Raw genomic sequence first — 23,173 nt, forward strand, 5'->3', positions numbered from 1 at the left:
TGCCCATGGATCTTTTTTGTGTTCTCAAACCGCCTGCCGCCAGAAGGTTGGTCACGCTCCAGTCAGCGAAAAACCAAATTCTTTTGTTGGACTTATTTTTTTCAACACGCGCTTTTTTAACACACCGCTTTTTGGTTGAAACACTAGTTTCAATATATTTCACTGAATCGCCAAATTTTACTGAATCGCCAAGTCAAGATAGTATTTTTTTGGTAAAAAAAGATTTTTGTGGTACCCAATTATGTCTGTGGAACCGGAAGCATCGCAGACCCAGAACCCTTTGAACAAACGTAAACGGCATTTGTGGACCCATGAAGAAGAATGTGGAGTCTTGCGTTCCTATCGTTTTCACGAAGGGTACTCGGTTCCAGCGAACAAACGTGGGCAAATGTGGGAAGACATCTTCGAAGAATCCAAAAAAGATGGCGTGGACCTGAATTCCCCACGGGCTGTACGTGATCATGTTACCATAATGATCACCAAGTTCAAGAAGGACAATCCGAACTGGGAAAAGTTAACGGGTGATCCAGAGGATGGAAACTTTACAGAAAAAGAAGTTCTCCTTCTGGAAATCTGTCAACTGGAAAAGGAACATGCGCGCGCACAAGATAAAGAGAAATCCGAAGCAGATCAGCGAAGAGATCGCCACGAACAGAAGCTGATGTGTGCTGCCAAGAACAGCCGTAAAAAAAGAAAACTACGTAAGTTCCATTGCTAAATAAACCAGAAAAATATAGGGAAAAAATGACGTAGATAAACTTCAAGAATAATGTGTAATTGCAGAAGAACAAGAGAAAGACGAGGAGCCCAACACCGATGACGAATACAATGCGGGAACGAGCCTACAAAAACCAACGGGATCAGCGTTGAAGCCTACAAAGGGTAGGAAAAACTGGCAGTCAGCAATAGCGGGCTATTTTTCGGACAAGCGCGAAGAGAAGCTAGCTGATCGCAAATTGGAGGAGAGCAAACTGGAAATCGAACGCGAAAAGCTTCGCCTGGAAGAGAAAAGACTCGAACTGGAGACGCGAAAACTGGATCAGGCAGCACGAGACCGAGAAGCGCTGTACGAAAACAACCGCATGCTTGGGCAAATGGTCACGCGTTTCACGGAGAAAAATACTGGGTAAAAGCACAGCTACAATTTTGGGCACTGTGAATAATTTTGATGGAGGTATAATGAATATCGATGTACGTTTTGTATTGGGTTCTATCCAGAAAACTTTCTGACTTCCGGTTTGGTGTTGTGGTAATTCTGATGGATCTGTTTTTGATATTCCCAGTTACTTTAATTTTTGTCAGAACGCACTGTTTAACTGCACTTTAATAGCAATTCTCAATATGGATACAGAAATTTCATGACAGCAGCACAGATCTTTTTTGCTTTCAATTATCATTAAATTTTGCATTCCTTAAATATTCCTTTAAAGATGGAGGATCTACTCCGAAGTACGATCCCGTCTGACTACCATAAAGTGTGGTATGACAATTTGTTAGCAGAGCAGCAACCAAAAAGAATTTACCTACTGGCTGCATTAACACTTTCAAGTTTTTTGAAAAATCAACGAATGCAAAATATTGAACAATTTTATCAAATCCCCATTCCACGCATATTCTGCACCTGCTCATGTCTTCATTAAACTGTTGCTGATCATCGGGCAATGGAGCCATGCGCCTTCGAAATGGAGCTTCGATGTACTGATTTGACGGGTATGCCGGATCTCCGTACAAAATGAATTTCTTCCCAATTTCTGCCATTTTATCTCGTAATTTATCCATCAGTTTGCTGTCAGCAAGAATCCCGGCATCGTGCCTCCTCCCCGGCCAGGGGCCATCCAAGTTTACGATCATTCCATTGGGGCCACAACAGACTGAAATACCATGCTATGCATACGATAATGTGCGTTCCAAACTACTCGCTGCCCCTCTGAAGGTTTGCAAATTGGTCGCACTGTACCATCGATATATGCCCAAACATTCTCCAGGGGGGCTCCCTTGGAACGCCCTGCCTCAGCGAACTCCTCAAGGTCCTGCCGTGTCAGCCAGCATAAATCAAGAGTCGTTAACAGGTGAATAAATTCGCTATAGATGTGTTCAATAGCCCAGTGAAAGGCAATGGATAGTTCCGCTATGGATCTATGGAATATGATTGTTAAGTCCGTATAACGACAAGGATACGCCAGGCGACGAAGAAGGATGCACAAAGCTTCAGTTCCTTCAAATACGGATCATGTTTCACGGCGCACAACATCCGGGATGTGAAGCTCCTTGCGCAACTCATCAATATCCTCGCGGTGGAATCTGAACCACGCAATACAGTCCTCATCGCTGATATCATTAAGGTTGAACCTTTTTCTGTTTTCTTTTTCCTGGGATTTTTGATCGTGATAGAGGGACAGGAATAGTGCGAGTTCTTCTGGTTCGAATTCATCCAGGGCGATAACTGTTTGAAGAAATTGTGTGAAGGAATTAGCCATGATCCCTTGAACAGGAAACGGTGAATATCTCAGATGAATCCCCAGAGGACAGGTATTTTAGAAAACTTTGTATTTAATAAGATTCTAAAAGCAGCAAAACTAAAACCCAGTCTGAATTTTGTGGAATTTATTTGAATTTATTCTCGAGATGATTAAAATTTTTCGCATTTATTTGGCTTTTGTTTGTCGCGACAGTGAAAATTTTGCTATGTGTACGTCACTGCAGCCGTATGGCAATCTAAAGCGCTTCCGGTTCGCCGTCGTACAGCCTATGTTACGTCGTAGTTTCTCATGTACGTGGGCCCAACTACGTGTAAATCTAAAATTCCCTACTGTATTTCTGTATGTTTTCGTGTGGTCAGTGGTATTATAAAATTAATAAAAGGGTTTCTTCCGCTTGTTAATGGAAATAAGCGGAATTATCTCCCCCAATCGCGTCTGTGCTGGGTTGGCTTAAATTTTAGTTGTGGTTGAAGTATGGTCGGAAAGTGTTGCAGAAAGTAAAAATTGCACAACATTGCTACAACATCCTGGTAACTGCAACTACGAATGTTGTAATCGTAGTTCCCATTTTAAGACTACGATTTGTTGTACAACTTTTTCTTACAACTGAAGTATGGACCTAGCACCTGAAGAATGGACCTAGTCTTTTTCGGGATTTTGTTCGAAGATGCACATGCTAAAGACGAGGTCGGTACAAGGTGCGACCAGGAAACAAGCAGGATATTATTACCACCATAACCCGTCAAAAAATGCAAGAAAAATTGAAAATAAGCTCGGTAGTTACTGAAACGAAGCAAACAATGTTTATCGTTTTATGTAGTTAATAATAAACCATTTTTCCAAACATTTCCCAAGTTTTTTTTTCCGACTTGCGCTTAAAGGCGGCCCCATAGTCAACCGTTTTCTGAGACGGAGAAAAAGTTTCTCGACGGGACGGCACTGACGGAGTTTCCGTGGTCACGGATTTCCCACGACACGGTCACTCCGACTTACCGTCCCGTCGTTGTGTCCGAAAGATGTGTTCCTCATAGTTGTCCGTGCTTCGGCTATATTCATTTGACAGGAAGTAGGCAACCGCCCGTTGCAACGGTTGGAAGTCACCGCCCAGGGCGGTTGAAGGCTGCATTATGGCAAGCCGGCATTAGGCTAATGGCAAGCCGAGTATTATAGTATGGTTTGGTAATAAGTACTGTCCAGTACATGTCGATTACGAGTAGGATGAGTGAGTAAAGGCTTTGCAATAGGTCAAACAACATTTCAACAAGTAAGTAACTATGCACTTTATACTGCATAATTTGCCAAATCTGAGAAACTAAATTTTTCATAAACTTTCAATTTGGCAATCTACCCACTCACGGTACTTTTTGACACAAAATACCTCATTAGTAGCTTTTTATATTTACTGTTATCTCCAAATGCCTTGCAATGCTTCACACAGCTGCTCTAAATTCCGAGTTATTCGGTATTAATTTTTTTATGCTGCTAATGTTTTACGAGGCATTTTGCTACAATTTAATAAGCAGATGTAAAACTTACGTAAACTTTCCAAACGGCTTACAGATGGAAAACATGTATAATATGTACTAACTTTCAGATATGGAAAAATGTACGTACAGATGTAACTATTTAAGTAATTAAAATGTCTGTTTAACAAAAAGGGCTTGTGTTAGATGTGGATTCATGTAACAATTAGTAACATATGTATAGGTACAATACAGGATATAAGTGTATTAATAATCTGGGCGTCCAGGTGGGCAGTGGCCGCTTTGGGCAAACGTATGTATGATTGGGCGAAAAAAAACGGAGACTGTATTAGGGAGGAGCCATCCTCTCCTACACCGAAGTCGTCGAAAACACGAATTTCGACGACTCGGTTTCAACACGATCATGTTCCCTCATAGTCATCCGTAAAAATGGGACGGAGAGTCGGGGAATGGTGTCCTCATAGTTATTCGAAGTTCGGACACCTTTTAGTCGAAACTGCCGTTTTCGGTGAACTATGAGGCGGCCTTAAATCATGCTGATGTACATTTTAATACATCAACCACTATGAAACTGTCAAAATGGTTTCTGCTGACAGTCAGCGTGGTGGCCTGCTTGCAAAGCAGTGAAATCCTGCTTGCGCGTGAACTTGGCCTGTGCACTTCCAAATTCCAATCCGCGTGCAGAAGACAAAATGCCAGTCACAAACTTAACACACATTCAATCTGCCATTTATGCAAATGCAGCAACAAGAATAGGCCATCCTCCACTGAAACCAATAGGAACCAGGCAGGCCGTCGATGAAGGAGCAGGGTAGCTGTTGCTGGAAAGCAGGGCAGCTAGAACGGTCGCATGCAGAAAAGAGACAGGCGATCCGCTGGCAAACAGGTGCAGAGTATATTCCACGGCAATAGAGGAAAGGCAGTAGACCGCGCAAAGTCCAGCCGTAGTCTAGCTGAACCTGCTTGCTCTGTTTCTACTCTACCTCTCTGTCTGTTCAGCTAGACTGCCGGGTCCAGCGTGCTACATTGTTTACCCGTCGCAGAATAAGAGATCAGTCGTGTCGGTGTTTCTCTTATGTCGTTAACAAGTTAACGATTAGACGTCTTATACTCTTAACTTCAATTTTTAATATCCTGGCGAATTCCAAGATATTACTTATACAAAGTATTTTCAACAGCTCCGACCTACTCTGAATCGGAAGATGCGCCCACAGTCTCAGATTGTTGTGCGCGAGCATACTGATCGTGATCAGATAAAGTTTACGCTACGATGGACTATCGAAGGCTTTGCAATACACCGTAATGACAATTTCACCGTGTATAATTCCGGCATTACCATGGAGGAACTGGGAATTAAGGATTGCAAGGGCCGTTGGCGAATCGGAGTCCTGCCGTGCCGGGTGGATCACCATGATCCAAGTGTATCGAAGCAGACTTTGACAGTTTATTTATTTTTTACGGATACAAACCTCGATTCCAAGTCGTACACAGGACCAGAAAACTTCCTTGCAGGATATCAAATACGGTGTGTTATGCATATGCAGGGACTTGAGCTGTGCGAGATGCACTACACGTAAATATCATGCTTTCTTTATTTGAATCTAGGGTATTTCAAATACCCTAGATTGTGCTTGCGAGTTGCGACCACTTTGCAAGTGACCAGTTTGCGAGCGGAATCTACATACGTGCTGATTACGCCTACATAAGTACGAGTATTGATTGAGCGAGCCTTGTATCAAAACGCATGATTTTAGTTTGGTCTTGCTGTTTCAAGATTGTTCGAATCAATCGCCGTAAATAGTTTTCACCGGTAGCAGTTTATTAGCAACTGATATTTCTTATATCTTTTAGCCTCTGCACGGGACGATCAATGACCGAAATTGGCCCCAAAGCCACATTGTACACTAAAAAATTCTGCAGTTCAACTGAGCCGAGGGGAGGCCTTAAAATTATCAGCCATCGAGATCTACTTGAAAAGATTCAGGACGATACAATAACTGTCATCATGGACGTCGTCGTTGAGCTGAAATCCGAAACTTTCCGCTCCTACACCATACAACCGGATGCGGAAGTCTATCGTCAGCGGTTCTGCCAGCGACTTGCCAGCGTGGTTTCTGGAGACGCTGCACAGCGCACCACCGACTTTGTTATTCGTTCCAACGACGGCCAAGACTTCCGTGTTCATCGCTGTCTGCTCATGGTGCATTCACCGGTCTTTGCCGCCATGTTAACCCATGATTCCGAAGAAAACCAAGATGGCTTGTGTGAACTGAATGATATTGACGGGGAAAGTATTTCCATTCTGCGTGACTATGTTTACGGGTGTGAAATGGAGAAGATTAATCTCGGTAATGTCGAAAGGGTTTTAATTATGGCGGATAAATATGCGGTTGAGGATCTCCGCTCATTCTGTGAGTCAATGCTGGCCAAGAACATCAGCCCGGAGAACGCGACAAAGTATCTTGCTCTCGCCGAACAGCGGGGTTTGGAAACCCTGAAGATGGAGGTTCAGTATGCGCTCAATACAGAGCACGCACAAGTGCAAAATGCCGCCAATGAGCTACTAGACAATATCTCGGGGGAAAATGTTGCGGAAGAGCAGGAAAAGTCCGGATGGTTTTCTTGGCTGCGTTACTGGGGATCGTGAATCCGTGATGATAAACCAACTTGAAATTTTTACTGACTTCTTAAATCAATTATTTGTTTTTGGCACCGGCACGCGCTGGGTGTACTTTATGGTGACAATGTTAGAAAGTTACGACGAGTTTTGACATCATACTTTTTGCCTTTTCAACTGACAGCTGGAGAAGTTGTTCATTCATTCAGCCGAAGCGTTTTCATTATTGCAGTTTCTCGGAAAATTTGTGTGACCTTTTAACTTACCTTACAGAAATAACGGAGCAACTTTCGCATTTGTTTTATCGTTTGTATGTTTCTGTATAAGCTGTGCCTGTTAATATTGTATGCTATCAAGCGTCAACTTGTCAAGCATCGCTACCAAAAATACTATCATGTTTTAAACCTGAGATCGTGATGTTCAATAAAAACTTAAATCAGGCAGGACTTTATTATAAATATGTAGAATAGGTACCTTCCTAACCGCCTTCCGCTACCTTTCAAATGCAGACTGCACGTTAAACTCTTTTAGTGCCGTGTATTTTTCCGGATAAACATCAGAAATGGCACTTTCATATGTCATGTCATAGCGTTCGCTGATTGCGTGCCTTATACTTCTGCGCGCTAATCTGGGCATGCGCTTAAAACAAAATCATTATGCACGAACATATTGTTCGTTACCATATCTATTCGAATTTTAACGTACTGCTAACGGTGTTTTGCTACACCCTTCTGATGGAACTTCAACGTACAGCGCCGATGATACCATCCGGAAACTGCTTCAGCAGCGGTAATGGCCGCTGGCGTTTAGCCATTAGGCTGTGCCCTCCGAATCCCAGTGATCTAATGCCAACGAACAAAAAATAGATGTTTATTAAGGTATGCTTGCCAGAAGCGGACCCGAGCTCTTTATTTAGCATAAAACAACAGCAAACAAATATTGCTTGATGGGTGCGTTGGGCAAATGGAAAGTAACACATGCGCCTCGTATAAATAGGCATTCTAATTAAGTTAAACAATGTAAATAATATAATAGTAGTTTAAGTGCGTTTTTCAAAATATGGATTTCTGAGTTTAAGGGCAGTGCATAGGGTTAAATGATGTCTTTGGAATGGTGCTTTCGTTAATCTAGCTTGCTCTGTCCCATTTTTGTACCCTTGTACTAAGCAATGATTATATCAATTTCAGAACAATATTGATTGGTTGTTCGTGCAACGGTATGCCCCTCTTGACTTCAAATGATAATGCCTGAAACGCATGCGTGATATCCAAAAAAAACACAAGAGAAAACCAAGCCGGTAGGTAGGAGTCAAAAACAAACATTCAACGCACAAATTCTGAGTCTTGACCTAGATAGTAGTCCCAAAATGATTAACCGCTGGGAATCTCGCAACGGTTCTGAGCGTTTCGGTGAAGGATTTCAAGATCGTGTAATACACTCTACTGCATACTATATAACGCAGTTTACAGATTTTGGCCTTTGGATACATAGGTAAGCTCATTATGCACGGTAGTGAGATGCCAAAATTCATGGACGGCGGTCATCACCATTTTGCATGCAGTCGTCGGGTTCGGTCTTGCGAGACATAGCACCTGCTTGTCGTAGCTTCCGTACACAGATCGATTTTTGACACCAACAGTGTTACTGTAAGAATGTTGAATTTGGCAGTATCCGCTTTCTTGCTGGGTCTGTTATGGTGTTCGAAATGCAGAGACGCAATAGGATCAAGGTCTAATCGAAGTAACTTGCAATTGTAGTTTAAGTGATTGCAAACCCCCGTGCAAGGTTTAGGTAAAACAGACGACGAAGAAAAATTGTGACTGGGCAGCCTCTGTTGTTGAATGTTGAAAAGTTTTTTTCTGCGCATGGCAAATTTTTGATTTTAGAAAAAGTTTGGCCATCTTGATTGTTTCCTGGTGCTACATCGCAGCTCTGTGCTCGACTCTGCCAATGTTTTCGCATTCAAAATTTGTTGTACAGGAGTATACTGATTCGCAGCAGATCCAGTTTACACTTCGATGGACGATTACAGGCTTTTCGCTGCACCGTTATGATAGGAAAACGATGTTTAATGCCGGTATCACCATGGAAGAACTGGGAATCGCCAACTGCAATGGACGCTGGCGTTTGGGAGTTTTGCCGCGTTGTATTGATCCGGTTGGCACTGACTCAGAAGAGAGGTACATGGCGGTATATTTGTACCTTACTGACACGGACCTCGCGTCCAGATCATACACAGGCGATCGGAGTTTTTTGGCTGGGAGCCAATTAAGGTGTGTGATATGTGTCAAAGCATGAACTGTCTTAGGTGTTCTTATAGGGAGTATTCCAGTCATGAATCAAAATTATTTAACTTAGTAAACCTAATAAAATCCAAAACTATACCTAGTAAATTTAATAGAGACAGCGGCTTTGAAAGAAGCCTGTGCAAGCCCAGAACATTTGTCAACCTTGTACCTTGCCAGGTCCCCGAACACAGGCCGGATCCCAAATTTAGAAAAAGTCTCGGGTTTTCAGAAAGAGAATATGACAAAGTGTAGCTAAAAACTGAATTCATCTGTAATGATCAATAGGGCGTGACCCTCAAAAACTAAATAAATTATTTCATCACAAACTGGAAACTGCCGTTATACTGACTTGTACGTACAATATCTCTGTACAGATATTGCTAAGGGCAAACCTCAACTACGAAGTAGAGATTTTGCAATTCTTTATTGTCAAGTCATTCTTAAATAAAATTTCTCTGGAATCGCGTGAGCTTTTTTCGTATTCACGGCTTGTAATCTTAATTCAGTTCAGTGATCCAACATTAATATCAGCTTCTTGCTTTTTAGCGCTTGCTTGCTTGTATACGGGACGATCGATGGTGCCTATTGTTGCGCAATACGATCTAAGAGCGTGGGAGTTCAGCAGTTTGGATTTTATGTGTGGCGTCTATAAGATTTTCAGTCACAAGGAACTGTTTGAAAAGCTACAAGACAATTCCATAACCGTTCTCATGGATGTGCTTGTGGAGATTAAATCCTATACTTTTCGCATATGCAGCATCCGTCCCGATAAAGAAGCCTATCGTCAAGAGTTTTGCCAACGCCTTGCCGAGATTCTGCCATCCAAAGGCGACCAGCGTTCCGCGGATTTTGTTATCCGGTCCAGCGATGATCATGACTTCCCTATGCATCGCTGCCTGCTGATGGCGCATTCACCAGTGTTCGCCGCCATGCTCAAGCACGACACCAAAGAGAAAGAGAATGCACTCTGCAAATTGGACGATACTGATGCAGAAAGCGTCCGCGTTCTATGTGATTACTGTACATCTACGCATGTGACATGGGAAAGGTCAGTGCCGACAATGTGGAAAAGGTTTTGATTATGGCGGACAAGTATGCTGTTAAGGATCTGCGAACTGATGCTGGCTAGTACTGACACTGTGGAGAATGAGTCCAAATTTTTCGCCTTCGCCGAACAACGAGGACTGGAAACATTGAAGAAAAAAGCGTCGTACCTGCTCAACACGAACTGTACTTGTACATTATTGTAAGGTGCAGGCAATCAATAATACTAATATCAGTGATTATTGACGGATTGATATGAGATTAAGGATGCATATAGATAGGGGATATTGATATGGGATTAATATGGGTTTCGAATTTATCCTTCTCTTTGATTCTCCATGATCCATTTGTTTGCGCATTCTCTTTGATTCGTAAGCAACATTCTATGGCACTATGAAGTTATAAACTGCCAAAATAGGGTGAATGATAAATTGTAATAGGACATTAGCAGCAATATTGCTTTTGTTTGTCGATACGAGTATATGCAGCTTTGTTCCTGCTTATATCATGTGTCCCCTTTTGCTGCATTCTTGCTCCCACCCACCTTACGGCACTACGTATTCAGAAAAATCCAAATTACGTAAGTACGTGCAAATGCAAAGTGTGGGTAGTGCTGAAAACTTGTAAAATACAAGTACATAAGTGATTTCCAAACGATGCTTCTAAGAAAACCATGAGCTACGTTTTGTACCAGTATTTCCCTGGCGGACAATTGTTCAGTAAAAATTTATTCCGTGGTATTTTACTGCCGCTGTTTTTAGCTGTACCTTTTCACTTTCTTATTGTATGCAGCATCATATCGGAATCATTTTCAAATTCCTTAAACGCATTTCGACTTCTCTGACAATGCGCTCGCAGTCAAACATCGTTGTACGTGAATTTACTGATCACCAGTCACCACCAAACCAAGTTCACACTGCAATGAACCGTAGAAGGTTTCGTGCTGCATCGCCATGATACAGCCATGATGTTCAGTGCCGGCATCACCATGGAAGAACTGGGAGAAAGTAACTGCGAGGGACGCTGGCGCATCGGAATACGACCGTGCCACGTGGATCCCGACAGCGCAAGCCCGGAGAAATATTCTCTGTGTATTTATTTGGCCTTCACTGACACGCCCAACGAATCCACATCATACACGGGTGCAGCGAAGTTTTTCTGGCTGGATGGCCGAATAAGGTATGTTCGGATTACTCGGTATGCTGTTGAAATGAATTAAGTATTAGTAATAAATTTTTTTGTAGTTAGCTGTCAAATCCAACATGAAACCAGATCCAAAGTAGATAAGCAGCGAGATTCTTTGAATCCGTGCTGGATGGCAATCTAATTAGTCTTGCACGGTACCGGAAATGAACGAAACCACTATCGGAGCCTCAAAACTGCGTGAGGTCTTTAGTTTTGCGGTTTTAAATGCTCATGAAAACGGTAAAAAACCTGATTAAAGAATAGAAAATAAATTGCTGTTTTGTATGCTTTTCAGCTTATCTACGGGCGATCCATGTCGCAAATTGTTCCGCAGTGTGACCTCATACGGAGTCACTTCAAAGCTTCTGGACATATCTAAGGAAAACTGATCATTAACCATGGAGACCTATTTAGACAAATACAGGACGACTCCATGACTGTAGTCGTGGACGTACTTGTCGAGATAAAATCGGAAACCTTTCGCCTGTGCACAAGGCAACCAGATCCGGAAATGCATCGTCAACAGTTTTGTCAGCGGCTGGCTGACATGCTTCCTGGGGAAAGCTACCCAGACCCCTGAGGACTTCTTTATTCGTTCCAGTGACGGCCAAGACTTCCCTGTTCATCGCTGTCTGTTGATGGCGCATTCGCCAGTCTTTGCCGCCATGCTGACGCATGACACCAAAGAAAAGCAGGATGCGCTGTGTGAACTTGGTGATATCGATGGGGAAAGTGTTACCATTCTGCGTGACTACGTCTACGGATGCGAAATGGGCAAGATTAATCGCGATGATGCCGCAAAAGTTCTGATTATGGCGGATAAATCTGCGAGCTGATGCTGGCTAAGAATATTACTGCGCAGAATGCGGCCAAGTACAATGCAGGACAAAATGGTCGCATAGCCCCACACCCAGCATTCTGTACGCAGGCGGGGCAGTGCACTTGTACTAAACGGATATTTTGAGCTCAGTCGTACAGTGCACTGCGCTGCATTCGTACTGAATGTGGAGATGTTGGGTATGCGACCATTTTGTCCTAAGCCGTATCTTGACTTCGCCGAACAGCGCGAGTTGGATACGCTGAAGAAAGAAGTGCTGCATGTGCTCAATACGGACCGCATCCAATGAATAACCTGAAGTGGTGGACCACATGTCTAACTTCTCCGAAGATAGTTCCTGTACGAAGACCGACAGCTCCGAAGGCAATTGGAGGAAGACGTTACAACAATTGCGCCGGAATGGCCTCCCGTTCGGGGCGTGGACCATACGATGCTTTTCGAACACAGCTTGTGTGGTTTGTTGAACTAATAGTTTTTTTACTGAAATCGGTTAGGTGAAATATCGCCGGGTTATGGTAGGACTCCGCATATTATTGGTTGCTGCATTCAGGACACTATTGCAGTTGTGAAGTTTACAAATTACGAGGAATTGTGAGCAAATGTTTTTTTTGGAACTAAAGTGAATTTATCGTGATGTAAGGTAAATCACGAAACATGAGTTTAGAAAGTCTGGTGCCAGTAGCAATAACAACCTTAACATAGTCAACATATTCGTACATTTGTAAGCACAACACCACTTTTTTAACACAAATCTTTAGCATAAATTCTGAGACCCGCAAGGTCACTGTACAGGATGTTTTCGAGTGTTATTCGCTGTCTGTTGTCATGCGAAGGTTGTGCAACAGGGATCTTTGCAATGTGTTTGGCAGAGGTCAGACAGCTAGGATTTGCAACAGCACTTCGCAGTAGATAAATGAGCCAACTTCAAATCCGGGAGCTTCTTGTATGTAAAATGCACCGATTAATCTTAAGCTCGCCGTGCACAAATATTTTATGTATGCACATCCAGAGTTATACCTGACTTGACAGTTCCTTAAAAGTTCCTTCCTTATACTTCTAGACGTTCATCACATTTTCGGCACTTTAAAAGTTCTCTATTATTATGGCGCGCTCCGAATCCCAAATCGTTGTGCGCGAGCACACTGATTACGAACAGGTCAAGTTCACGTTGCGCTGGACTATGAAAGGCGTTTCGCTTCACCGCTATGATAAGAGAATGGCGTATAATGCCGGTATTACCATGGAGGAATTAACTGGGAGTTAAAAACTGTAACGGACGGTGGCGTATGGGCGTTCAACACTGCCGTGTGGACCCCAACGATTCAAGCGACCAGAAGCACACCGTGGCCGTTTATCTGTACTTTACGGATACAAATACTGATTCCAAGTCCTACACAGGACCGGCAAACTTCCTCGCAGGATGTCGATGAAGGTGCGTTGCGGGCTTGAAGGTGGTTTTACGTTGCGAGATTTATTAATCTTTAATATAAAGATATTTCCATCTAAATTAAATGTACGTGGTTAAGCCAGCCTCGTATTACAACATCGCATGAAAATTTTCGGCCATTGTCACTTAAAATTGATTGAGAATTCAAAAGCTCTACATAAAAATCATTTCAACCGTCATATAAATAAACAAATACATATGTATAAATCTGTATATATATACCGTAAATCAAACTATCTTCATAATCCATATAAATCAAACTTTACATATAAATTAATTCAACCTACATAAATCGTTTCTTCGCCATCTTTAGCGTGTGCACGGGACGATCGATGGCGGAAATTGTCCCTAAAACCGGCATATACAGTACACACAAATCTTCTGCAGTGACAATTCTTCTTGGGGTGGCCATAGCGTTATTAGCCATACGGCGCTACGGGAGAAAGTGCAGGATGACTCTATAACTGTAATCATGGATGTCACCGTTGAAATAAAATCCGAAACCTTTCGCATGTGCACGATACAGCCAGACCAAGAGATTTTTCGGCAGCAGTTCTGCCAGCGGCTTGCCGGGGTGCTTGCACGAAACGTTGCTCAGCATTCTGCGGACTTCTTTATTCGTTCCAGCGACGGCCAAAATTTCCCTGTTCATCGCTGCCTGCTGATGGCCCATTCACCGGTCTTCGCCGCCATGCTCACGCATAGCACCAAAGAAAAGCAGCATGCGTCCTGCGAAATGGACGATATCGATGGAGAAAGCGTCACCATTCTGCGCGACTATGTCTACGGATGCGAACTGGGAAATGTCAATCGCGATAACGCGGAAAAGATTTTGATTATGGCGGATAAATATGCGGTTGCGGATCTGCGCTCCTTTTGTGAATCAATGCTGGTGAACAATATCACTTCGGAGAATGCGGCTAAATATCTAAGCCTCGCCGAACAGCGGAATCTGGACACACTGAAGAAGGAAGTGTTGTACAGGCTCCAAACGGAAGGCACACGACAGCGCAATGCGGTCTACGATTCCGTACGCAGCAATGCACCATCCACCGAGAAAAAACCTGCAAAGAAGGAGAAAAGGTCACGATGGTTTTTCTGGCGGCGCGTTGGGATACCACAATAGAAATTATGTTGACTTGCATTTTCTTGTAGAGGTGCACAGTTGCTGCGGATTTATTGAGCAAATGTTCAAAGAAAGTCTGCTTTCGTGGTAAATCTGTTTGGTTTTTGAATCAGGTTAGCAATCTACCATGTGGCGCGTATATCTAACCCGCTCACCAGATCGCCCAGATTGGCATTCTTACGAGACGTGTTAATTACTCGTGTTGGGGCTGCTATTGATTTGATGTTTGTGCCGGTGTTTCCTGATTTTGCATGAGCTTTTCTTGATTCGAGCAAGACCCTCACAGCTGTACACTCGAGTTAGCTTCGTGGGCTGCATATTAAATATTCTACCAAACATATAAGACACCACACATAGAAGTATTCATATTCTACTTAAAGAGCACATATCGTAAGATTCGCAACTGTTGGTCTTCGCTGCAGCGGTAAACACCTACAGACTGGTGAAAAAATTGTTTATTGCCTCTTCAAGAATATTTTTATTTGTACGGCAATCAAACATGCAATCTGCATTGTCAGCGTAGTCACACACGTATGAAAATTGCCAGCAAAGCTGAAATTTATTTTACCTTCAAGTTTCCGCTTTTTTTTACCGGTATGTATCTGTTAATATAAATTGGCGGGCATTGTCCCTCTAATAATACGGATCCTATACGTATTATGGCGCGTTTGAACGAGGATATTGGAGTCCGAAAAATGGAAAGACCAGGATATCGTCATAAGTAGGCAGCCTATTACGTTACGTTCGGCCTCGCTAATCGCCAGGTTTCGCTGGTTTTGCTACCATTTGGTACCTGAACTGCACAAGAAAGTTTCGAGCTGCAGATATTCTGCCGGGCAAGCAGAGCATCAAACTTTAATAAAAGTCAGGTTATAAAGTTGCAAATTCTTTACCGCGTTTGCGCTCCGCACCAGTCTAATCAGGCAGGGTGTAAAACCTGGCACTGGCAAGTGCCTCTGGCGTTGCCACTGGCATGGCAAGGGATAAAACCTGGTATGGTATCCCTCTGGCACGCAATAAAATATGGCATATGCCGGAAAACTAGAATTATTAAAACTATAACTTTCAGTACGATGTTGTAGCTTTGGTTTCTTCTAGATAGCTTTACCGCACACTAATGGATTATTACAAGCAGTAATATTAAAAAGGACAAATTTTTCACATACCCCAATAAAAGACGAAAACGACAATGCTGTACGCAGTGCGAATGTGATTTCCGACAGAAAGGAACTCACTGTTAAACTGCTAAAATAAAAAAAGCGATTAAACTGCAACTTTTAAAACTAAATATAAAAATGATACATCGTACGGTAATTCGTCCCGGCGAATACGTAATAGACGTAGAAGTATTACTAAAACTGAATTTTCAAGACATTTCTCTGACATTGTGGTGATGATGCACTTGTTCAAGTCGATCTCTAACGACCGGCAAAATAGTGATGTCCGAGTACGGCTGATCTCCATGTCGACGATTTCCGGTGGGTGGAACGCTGATTGCACGAGCTCTCCCTTTGTACACACACTGCACCTGTATACGAGGTCATACTCGTATTAAGGGCATACACAGATTACACACACAATACGGTGAGGTATACGGCCGGGCACTGCAGCAATCTTAGTACAATTTTAGTACAATTTGCAAAATTATTGCATACAATGATTGCATTACAAAATTGCTTAATGGAATAACCGATACAAAAACAGGGGCAGTTCCTTCGATTAATGGGCAATTTATTATTCTAACGGGCACTAAAGACCTATTGAATTACTGTAATTTTATGGAAATTATTCTCATGCAACAAAAAAGTTAATTAAGGTCTTAATAGCTTAATATCTTACTATGTAGATCAGCCTGAATATTTACCACTGTCACTCTTTCTCTAGTGGTGATTGCAACCTACTCAGCACTTCACGATCATCGTTGCACCAACTAAATGTATGTATCAAGCCCGCTATTGAGAACTGGGATTCTAGAACGAGATAAAAATAACAAAAGTAATTTTCATCATTCAGCTTATTCACCAGTCACCGTAGGTTTAATCAAACTGCAACTTTACATAATTCTAACACTTCACAATATCGGTACTGATCAATATTTGTTATTATAATCCGTGTTGTGTACCACACAGCTCCGAACGCTCACCCAGTGTTCATCCAAAATGTCCAGCATCGGTAAATTTCCAAGCGTTACTCTTTTTCGACTGATTAACGCAAACACAATCAGTAATGTTTCGGAACGACAATTAATAAAATTGTTCGTAGTGTGTTTGCAATTGCAAGTGTCAGCGTGTCGTCTACGTAACAACGATGGCTCAAGGCAGAACAGCAATTTTAAGTTCAAAATGATTAGCGTTTGATGTCTGAATGGTAACTACCAAAATATGTAATGTTGTGTCTCTATGTGCACTGAACTTTGGTCCGGCGGAAGAGAAGGTCGATGCAGTAGCGAAGCTACACCGTTGCACGAAACAAGAGTGCCTTATACAAATTTTATAAACATACGCACACACTCATAATACAAGTACATGTGCCAGTTGCCTTTTTGTAAGCAACTGTTCTTATCATTGCATAATATTCTGTTTTCCAAACAACAGATAACCCAGACCTTTAATCATCAGTCATGTCAAGTTTAACATATGCAGTCAAAGACAGTCAATAAGCGTTGGATTTAAGTCGATATTTTCTGTTTTCGATGAGTGCCATTTCACTTTGTACCGGTTGTATCTGTAGTGAGCTTGCACATGTAAAGATTCATATTTCATACAAGATTTATTGAAATTTAAATGCTCCTTTGGAACATGTATAGTTAAAGCTTAAAGACAATTCGCATATACTGGTATGCAAATCATGCCGCTAATTACGAAAGTTAAATGATGATGATGACAACTAAAAGTTAAATTATTTTTTACAAGTCTGTTTGGTGTAGAATTACCGAATAACGGGTGTTTTTTGGATTTTCAGTGATCACATCACAGTCTTATCTTGAGCGTCTATTGCCGGAATATTTATCTGCATTTTTTATTTATGCAGCTGTGTAAAGAGAGGGGTCCCTTTCATCTGCTCTGTGTGGAAATGTTAGTGTGGTTGTACTTTTTATCGTGACCTGTACCATGTAAAGAGAGGGGTCCTTTTGATCTGCTCTGTGTGGAAATGTTAGTGTGGTTGTACTTTTTATCGTGACCTGTACCATCGCGTAAAGAACAGACGGCGCGGAATAAGCCCGATGGTAAAATAGAAGTTTTTACTACTCGTCATTATTGCAGTGAACTTTGTCTGGGCACCAACCGGCGCCCATTAGGCGATGAGGATTTTTGCATTACAGTATTAAGCCTACACCGTCCATGCCAAATGATTGCAGATCGAAACGCGGATGCAGTATATTCTTCGTGAATCGGCGTGGTTTGGAGCTTCCGAGCTTGACACAGTTTTCAAATTCATTCTTTTTGCAACACCATTACGCATTAATTGCTGATTGAACTATTCATGCCGGTGGGTGTAAGTCGTTGAGAAAATTAGTAAGGTCTTGTAACTCTTGTCCATGTACGGGTTTAAGCATCAGCAGCTATTAATGCAACTGATACCATCGCAGTTTTATTAATTTTTGCAACTTGTACAATGGAGGCACCGTCAATATTTTCTACTTATTTACGAGTATTAACCGCTGTGCCACTTGTTTTCTGGCATATGCCATATTTTATTGCGTGCCAGAAGGATAACATACCAGGTTTTATCCCTTGCCATGCCAGTGGCAACGCCAGAGGCACTTGCCAGTGCCAGGTTTTACACCCTGCCGTCTAATCATGCGTTCACAACCGAAAATCGTTGTGCAAGAGCATACTGATCACCAACAAATTCAATTCATAATGCGATGGACTATCGACTATCGAGGGTGTTTTGCTGCACCGTTCTGATGAGATACTGGTGCGGAACGCCGGTATCCCCATGGAAGAACTGGGCATCAGTAGCGGCGAAGGCCGCTGGCGTTTGGCTATTCGGATGTGTGTAGTGGATCCACATCCACATGATCCAACTCCAGCGAAAGATGCCGTGGGTGCTTATTTATGCTTGACCGACCTGGACCCCGCTTCCAAAACGTACACGGGGCAAGGTAGCTTTCTTGCGGGATGCCGAATAAGGTGCGTTAGAACTTAGAGCATAGAAGTGTAAAGTACAAGTTTGCCTGCTTTAAGTAGCATACTGACCACTGACACAAGCACAAAAACATCCACAAAACTTGTTTTGGTAGTTCCTAGAATAAATTCGAGTGCATAAGCCCTTCCAAGTCTTTTTGGAATAACTTTGCCCTTTCTCTCTTCAGCCTTTTTGTTTGTTGCAATCTTCTAGCCAATGATTATTGTGTAAATGAATTTTGCAGGTGTTTCCTCCTGTTTTAGCGTGCACACGGGACGATCGCTACTACAACTTGTCCCGCCAGGCAAGATGATTACGGAGCATTTCTCGAGTGCGGGCTTTTCGTTTGGCAGCAATGACATCCTTAAGCATGCGGATTTGTATGAGAAGATACAAGATGACTCAATAACTGTCATTATGGACGTGTACCTGGAGCTGAAATCCGAAACTTTTCGTGTCTGCCACATCCATACTAATCAAGAGCAGTATCGTCAGCAGTTTTGCCGACGTCAATCCGGCTTTCTTCAAAAAGGTGATCAAGATTCCGCCGACTTCGTTATTCATTCCAGCGATGGCCATGACTTTCCTATTCACCGTTGCCTTTTTGATGGCACATTCACCGGTATTTGCAGCCATGCTGACCCATGATTCGAAGGAAAAGCAAGAAGCGCAATGCACACTGGAGGATATCACCGGGGATACTGTGGCCATCCTTTGTGACTATATCTACGGATGTGAAATGGGAAAGGTCAGCCTGGACAATGCAGAAAAGGTTCTGATTATGGCGGATCGGTATGCTGTAGTAGATCTGCGATCGTACTGCGAACTCATGTTGGTCAGCAGCATCACTCCACAGAATGCTGAAAAGTATCTCGCCCTTGCCGAGCAGCGCGGACTGTATGCTCTGAAAAAAGCCCCTTCATTCAAGCTTAGCACACACCGTACAACATCAAACAGCACGGATATTGAAGTACTACAGGACTCCTCACGACCCACCGCTACAGCAGTCGCGATAGGCCGCAAAACATCCCGATGGCCTTCTTGGCTCTGTCTGTATAGACCGCGTTAAGATTCTGTGCATTATGTGTTTCGTTGCGTTGTGATTTTGTGTATGAATTTTGCGTATTATGTTTTTGTGTATTGCTTTGTGCTAAGATTTTGTGTTTGATTTGTCATTTGTGTATTCGGGGTTTGTATCTGTAATGCACGGCAAAATGTTTGTGTAGACTGTTATTAAACATAATCAAGAATATTAAAGTTAATACTTGGAACAACGTGTGGATTCACAACGGAAAACTATTCCATCGCGGCATAGCGCGGCGGCTGAACTAAGACACATTCGCGGTATTCTTACTACATCCGTGCCGGTACAGCTGTAACAGAAATGTTATAACATGTCATTACAATATTATAGCGGCATCTGTGTCAGTCGGATTTGTTTGCTGGTATGAATATGCGGAAACCGTGAAAGCACGAAATAAGTACAGTGGTTTTAGAAAAAGGATTACTGAGGCACACATTTTAAGCACCAGCAGCTGGGAAAATTGGAGCTACTTGGAGCATCCTGCTACGAAACGATATACAGTGTACAAGCCGGTCCGGATGATGAGCACGATAAAGAACAGCGAAAAATGTAAATTCATGGGGTACGCCAAACAACCAACAACGCCACGCTACGCCACACTGTTTAAACACGTAACAATAAGTAACATGCGTTTCGCTGGCTGGTGGCCTGCTGCGCACCTGATAATTTAATGAGAATATTTGTAATTGCCTGGCGGATGGTGGCTAGAAAATGGTCGGTGCAGTAAGGGACAATCTAACTGCGGAGCGCATTTACGCATTGTGGTAAACGTAGTGTAGTGGCCATCGTGCTCAGCGCTAATACCGCGCTAAATATGCATTAGCTGTACCTTTACGTGCTCATTACACGGACAGGCTTGTACACGGTGCAGTGCAGTGTAATGTTTTTGAGTGTAATGACGTGGCCGATAATCAAAGCAAAATAGTCAATAAAACCAAGTACGGTCCCTACATCAACATGTGCTAAACTAATGCAGTCAGCAGACTCGAAAATTTTACGAAAGCAAACCGCGATGATCGCGATCGATACCGGCTGATGTCATACATAATTATGATGGTCTCTATTGTTGCCCAAAACGGAAGCCTGCAGCTGCTTGTGTTGTGGTAGGCCTACGCGATTAGAGCCATTTCTCCAGGAACTCAACCAGTTACGGGCTGTATTGCGCAGCTTTCTATCATCATGTTCTCGAATATATTCCGCAAACGATCGGATGCTATCGTTGTCAAAGAGGAGACCTCTCGAAAGAGCGTCTCGTTTTCCTTGGAATGGACGGTGAAAAACTTCTCCTCATATCGCAATCAAACCCAGCCAATAATGAATACAGGGGTTACCATGGCGGAACTAGGGATTCACGACTACAAAGGTCTCTGGCGTGTTCGGATCATTCCGTGCAACATGGGCAAACTGGGAACTGGAACTGTTGCTGATTCGGAAAAATATGTTTCGGTGTTCCTGTATTTAACTGACGAAGATTTGGGATCCACGTCATACAGCGGCACGCATGGGATACTCGCCAAAAGCCAGGATCGGTATGTGCTGAAATTTGTGCTCGTTATGACGATAATATAAATTAATAATAAAAATAAATTAGCTTTCACCAAACTGTGCAAGCTCTAAGGTGCACCAGGTGCGGCCCCGGGCAGGAGATACAGCATCTGCTTAGCACGTTGTATAGGAATTACTTATATTATAACTATGAGAGCACGAGAAATACGCTTTTGCATTGTGCAAACAGTAAAACTTATATTCTTTATAAGTCATGAACAAGTTGGCAGTAAAGCATGCTGCAACTTGTTGCAAAAAAATGATAAAATTTCTTAATATCTGTATACGGGCACTAACTGAACTTTTGGCAAGGTTTGCCAAGTACATAATTATGTAATATGTAAGCAGTACTTGACGCTTAGGGTGGAAACCGGAAAATGGAAGATTTAAATTGTTCGTACCTCACCGGACACCAACATGTACCTCACAAATCACTCTTCATGGGGTCACGGAACTAATTCAGCACTCCGCCCTCTTTGGCAGCAATTGTCGCGATGGCCAACTGAAAGACGACTGCATTACTGTGACCATCAAGGTGACGATGTTTAAAGACCCCGAAACAATCTGCTGGCCATGTCGACACACATCCTCTTCGGAATACAACTGGGCCGAATTTGCCAAGGAAAGCGCTGGAAGGTTGCATCCAGGAGGATTTATATACAGTTGTGAGCCACCACAGTTTGGTAGCCAGTCATTCATGGTTCGCCTCGTTCTATCAGCTACATCTCCGGCTGGAAAGAAGACAAAGAAGGCCGGACGACCGAATTATTTGGGTAACTTCCAGGTGGCGGCGGTAGGTTTTGTGAAGCTCGCGGAAGATTACGGGCTGCCAGGCTGTAGTTCAGATAAGCAATCACGCGCTCGAAGCGAAATTGTGGGCATTGCAGGTACGATCGCGAGCTTTGTAGAACAAATTACGAGCTGTAAACACACTTCTTTTTAAAGAGATGCAGAGCCGACCTAACTGAGCACTATGGACACTGCAGTACGAGTGTCTTCACCACAGTTCAAGAGTAAATAAAATTTGTTCCACGGTTTTCGCCATTCTTCAAGAGTCAAGATGAACCAGCGTTCCTGTGAAGAAGATCATACGCCGTAGTTTATTTCTTGGCAATCAAATTCAAGCACTTTTGTGCCGGTCGTCCATACCGACAAATTGTATATACCGGGTTTTATAAACCAAAAAATTACCCGGATACTTAAAGGCGTATTTTTCCTTTGATATTGTGCATGACTGCATGTTAATTTAGTTTTAGTTAAAGTATACTAATTGTTACGTGCATCTGTATATTTATTTAATTTGTAATCGCTGCTTTTAAACTCTGCTATCCAACCAAAACCATGATCTAAGCACCATAAGAGGCTCTCGGTTAAGTGCCACTTGAACCTCTTTATGCCGATACAAATGATACTCGTATGATATCTACCGTTGTATCTCCTATCAGTGTGCTACTGGATCCATTAGACATGTGGCATAAGTTCAATGGAGTTCAGTCTTTGTAATTTTTATATGATGTAATCAAAATATGCGAGCCAGTACCAATGGTTTTCTTTGTATATTGAGTTTGCATGAGCATTTCGGCTTAGTACTTAGAAAATCCAGGTGCGAACACAGCAACAGCAGGTAAGCAATGCTATTAAAAAGTCCGTTAGCCGTTTTTCGTTTGTACCTAATAAAACTTCCGTATCACAGCAGCAGACAGATTTGATCTGCATAAACGAAGTGTTCGTTAATCTGTGCATTGGCGTTGACTTGTGTGAATATTCAGTCACTGCTTAGAGTCCATAAATCTTGTCTGACGGCTGGCTGAATCGTAATACATAATTCAAAAATAAACGCTTTTAAGGTTGCATAAACTAATTTGTACGTTATCACACTGCGATAATGCGCTCGCAGTCGAACA

At 42.6% G+C, this 23,173-nt stretch overlaps 3 protein-coding genes and 2 long non-coding RNA genes across 7 annotated transcripts; 4 read left to right on the forward strand and 1 right to left on the reverse strand.

Annotated features, from left to right (window-relative positions):
- Positions 1 to 223: 223 nt before the first annotated feature.
- On the forward strand, positions 224 to 1,153 carry LOC129594708 (uncharacterized). The gene is made up of 2 exons (XM_055491484.1): positions 224 to 701; positions 784 to 1,153. Exons 1-2 carry the CDS (start codon positions 242 to 244, stop codon positions 1,128 to 1,130), a joined length of 807 nt encoding a protein of 268 aa, XP_055347459.1. The 5' UTR covers positions 224 to 241; the 3' UTR covers positions 1,131 to 1,153.
- Positions 1,154 to 1,613: 460 nt separating this feature from the next.
- LOC129594682 (speckle-type POZ protein-like) lies at positions 1,614 to 6,909 on the forward strand. Its single transcript, XM_055491452.1, has 2 exons — positions 1,614 to 2,529; positions 5,816 to 6,909. Exon 2 carries the CDS (start codon positions 5,835 to 5,837, stop codon positions 6,609 to 6,611), a length of 777 nt encoding a protein of 258 aa, XP_055347427.1. The 5' UTR covers positions 1,614 to 2,529; positions 5,816 to 5,834; the 3' UTR covers positions 6,612 to 6,909.
- A 5,821-nt stretch (positions 6,910 to 12,730) lies between these two features.
- LOC129594652 (uncharacterized) lies at positions 12,731 to 16,885 on the reverse strand. Of its 3 annotated transcripts, XR_008691218.1 has the most exons (7): positions 16,653 to 16,884; positions 16,411 to 16,479; positions 15,676 to 16,037; positions 15,403 to 15,550; positions 15,078 to 15,307; positions 13,671 to 14,447; positions 12,731 to 13,438 (listed from the first exon to the last, which is right to left on the reverse strand). It is a non-coding gene; the product is annotated as an uncharacterized LOC129594652 (long non-coding RNA). The 3 variants fall into 3 exon arrangements; XR_008691216.1 differs by lacking the exon at positions 12,731 to 13,438 and having other exon boundaries at positions 13,445 to 14,447; positions 16,653 to 16,885; XR_008691217.1 differs by lacking the exon at positions 12,731 to 13,438 and having other exon boundaries at positions 13,445 to 14,447; positions 16,374 to 16,479; positions 16,653 to 16,885.
- A 315-nt stretch (positions 16,886 to 17,200) lies between these two features.
- LOC129594683 (uncharacterized) lies at positions 17,201 to 19,844 on the forward strand. Its single transcript, XR_008691221.1, has 3 exons — positions 17,201 to 17,345; positions 17,471 to 18,645; positions 18,885 to 19,844. It is a non-coding gene; the product is annotated as an uncharacterized LOC129594683 (long non-coding RNA).
- Positions 19,845 to 20,699: 855 nt separating this feature from the next.
- On the forward strand, positions 20,700 to 22,927 carry LOC129594684 (uncharacterized). The gene is made up of 3 exons (XM_055491453.1): positions 20,700 to 21,253; positions 21,632 to 22,156; positions 22,215 to 22,927. Exons 1-3 carry the CDS (start codon positions 21,226 to 21,228, stop codon positions 22,235 to 22,237), a joined length of 576 nt encoding a protein of 191 aa, XP_055347428.1. The 5' UTR covers positions 20,700 to 21,225; the 3' UTR covers positions 22,238 to 22,927.
- The last annotated feature ends 246 nt before the right edge of the window (positions 22,928 to 23,173 follow it).

The sequence above is a fragment of the Paramacrobiotus metropolitanus genome, unplaced genomic scaffold, assembly GCF_019649055.1.
Source record: "Paramacrobiotus metropolitanus isolate TYO unplaced genomic scaffold, Prichtersi_v1.0 Parri_scaffold0000070, whole genome shotgun sequence".
NCBI classification, from domain to species: domain Eukaryota; kingdom Metazoa; phylum Tardigrada; class Eutardigrada; order Parachela; family Macrobiotidae; genus Paramacrobiotus; species Paramacrobiotus metropolitanus.

Excerpts from the sequence above, each read along its gene's own strand:
- LOC129594684 (XM_055491453.1), top strand. The coding sequence starts at position 21,226 with ATGGGATACTCGCCAAAAGCCAGGATCG. Across the intron at positions 21,254-21,631 it reads CTCGCCAAAAGCCAGGATCG|GGTGGAAACCGGAAAATGGA; the intron begins GTATGTGCTGAA and ends CTTGACGCTTAG. Across the intron at positions 22,157-22,214 it reads CGAAATTGTGGGCATTGCAG|AGATGCAGAGCCGACCTAAC; the intron begins GTACGATCGCGA and ends TTCTTTTTAAAG.
- LOC129594708 (XM_055491484.1), top strand. The coding sequence starts at position 242 with ATGTCTGTGGAACCGGAAGCATCGCAGACCCAGAACCCTTTGAACAAA. Across the intron at positions 702-783 it reads CCGTAAAAAAAGAAAACTAC|AAGAACAAGAGAAAGACGAG; the intron begins GTAAGTTCCATT and ends GTGTAATTGCAG.
- LOC129594682 (XM_055491452.1), top strand. The coding sequence starts at position 5,835 with ATGACCGAAATTGGCCCCAAAGCCACATTGTACACTAAAAAATTCTGC.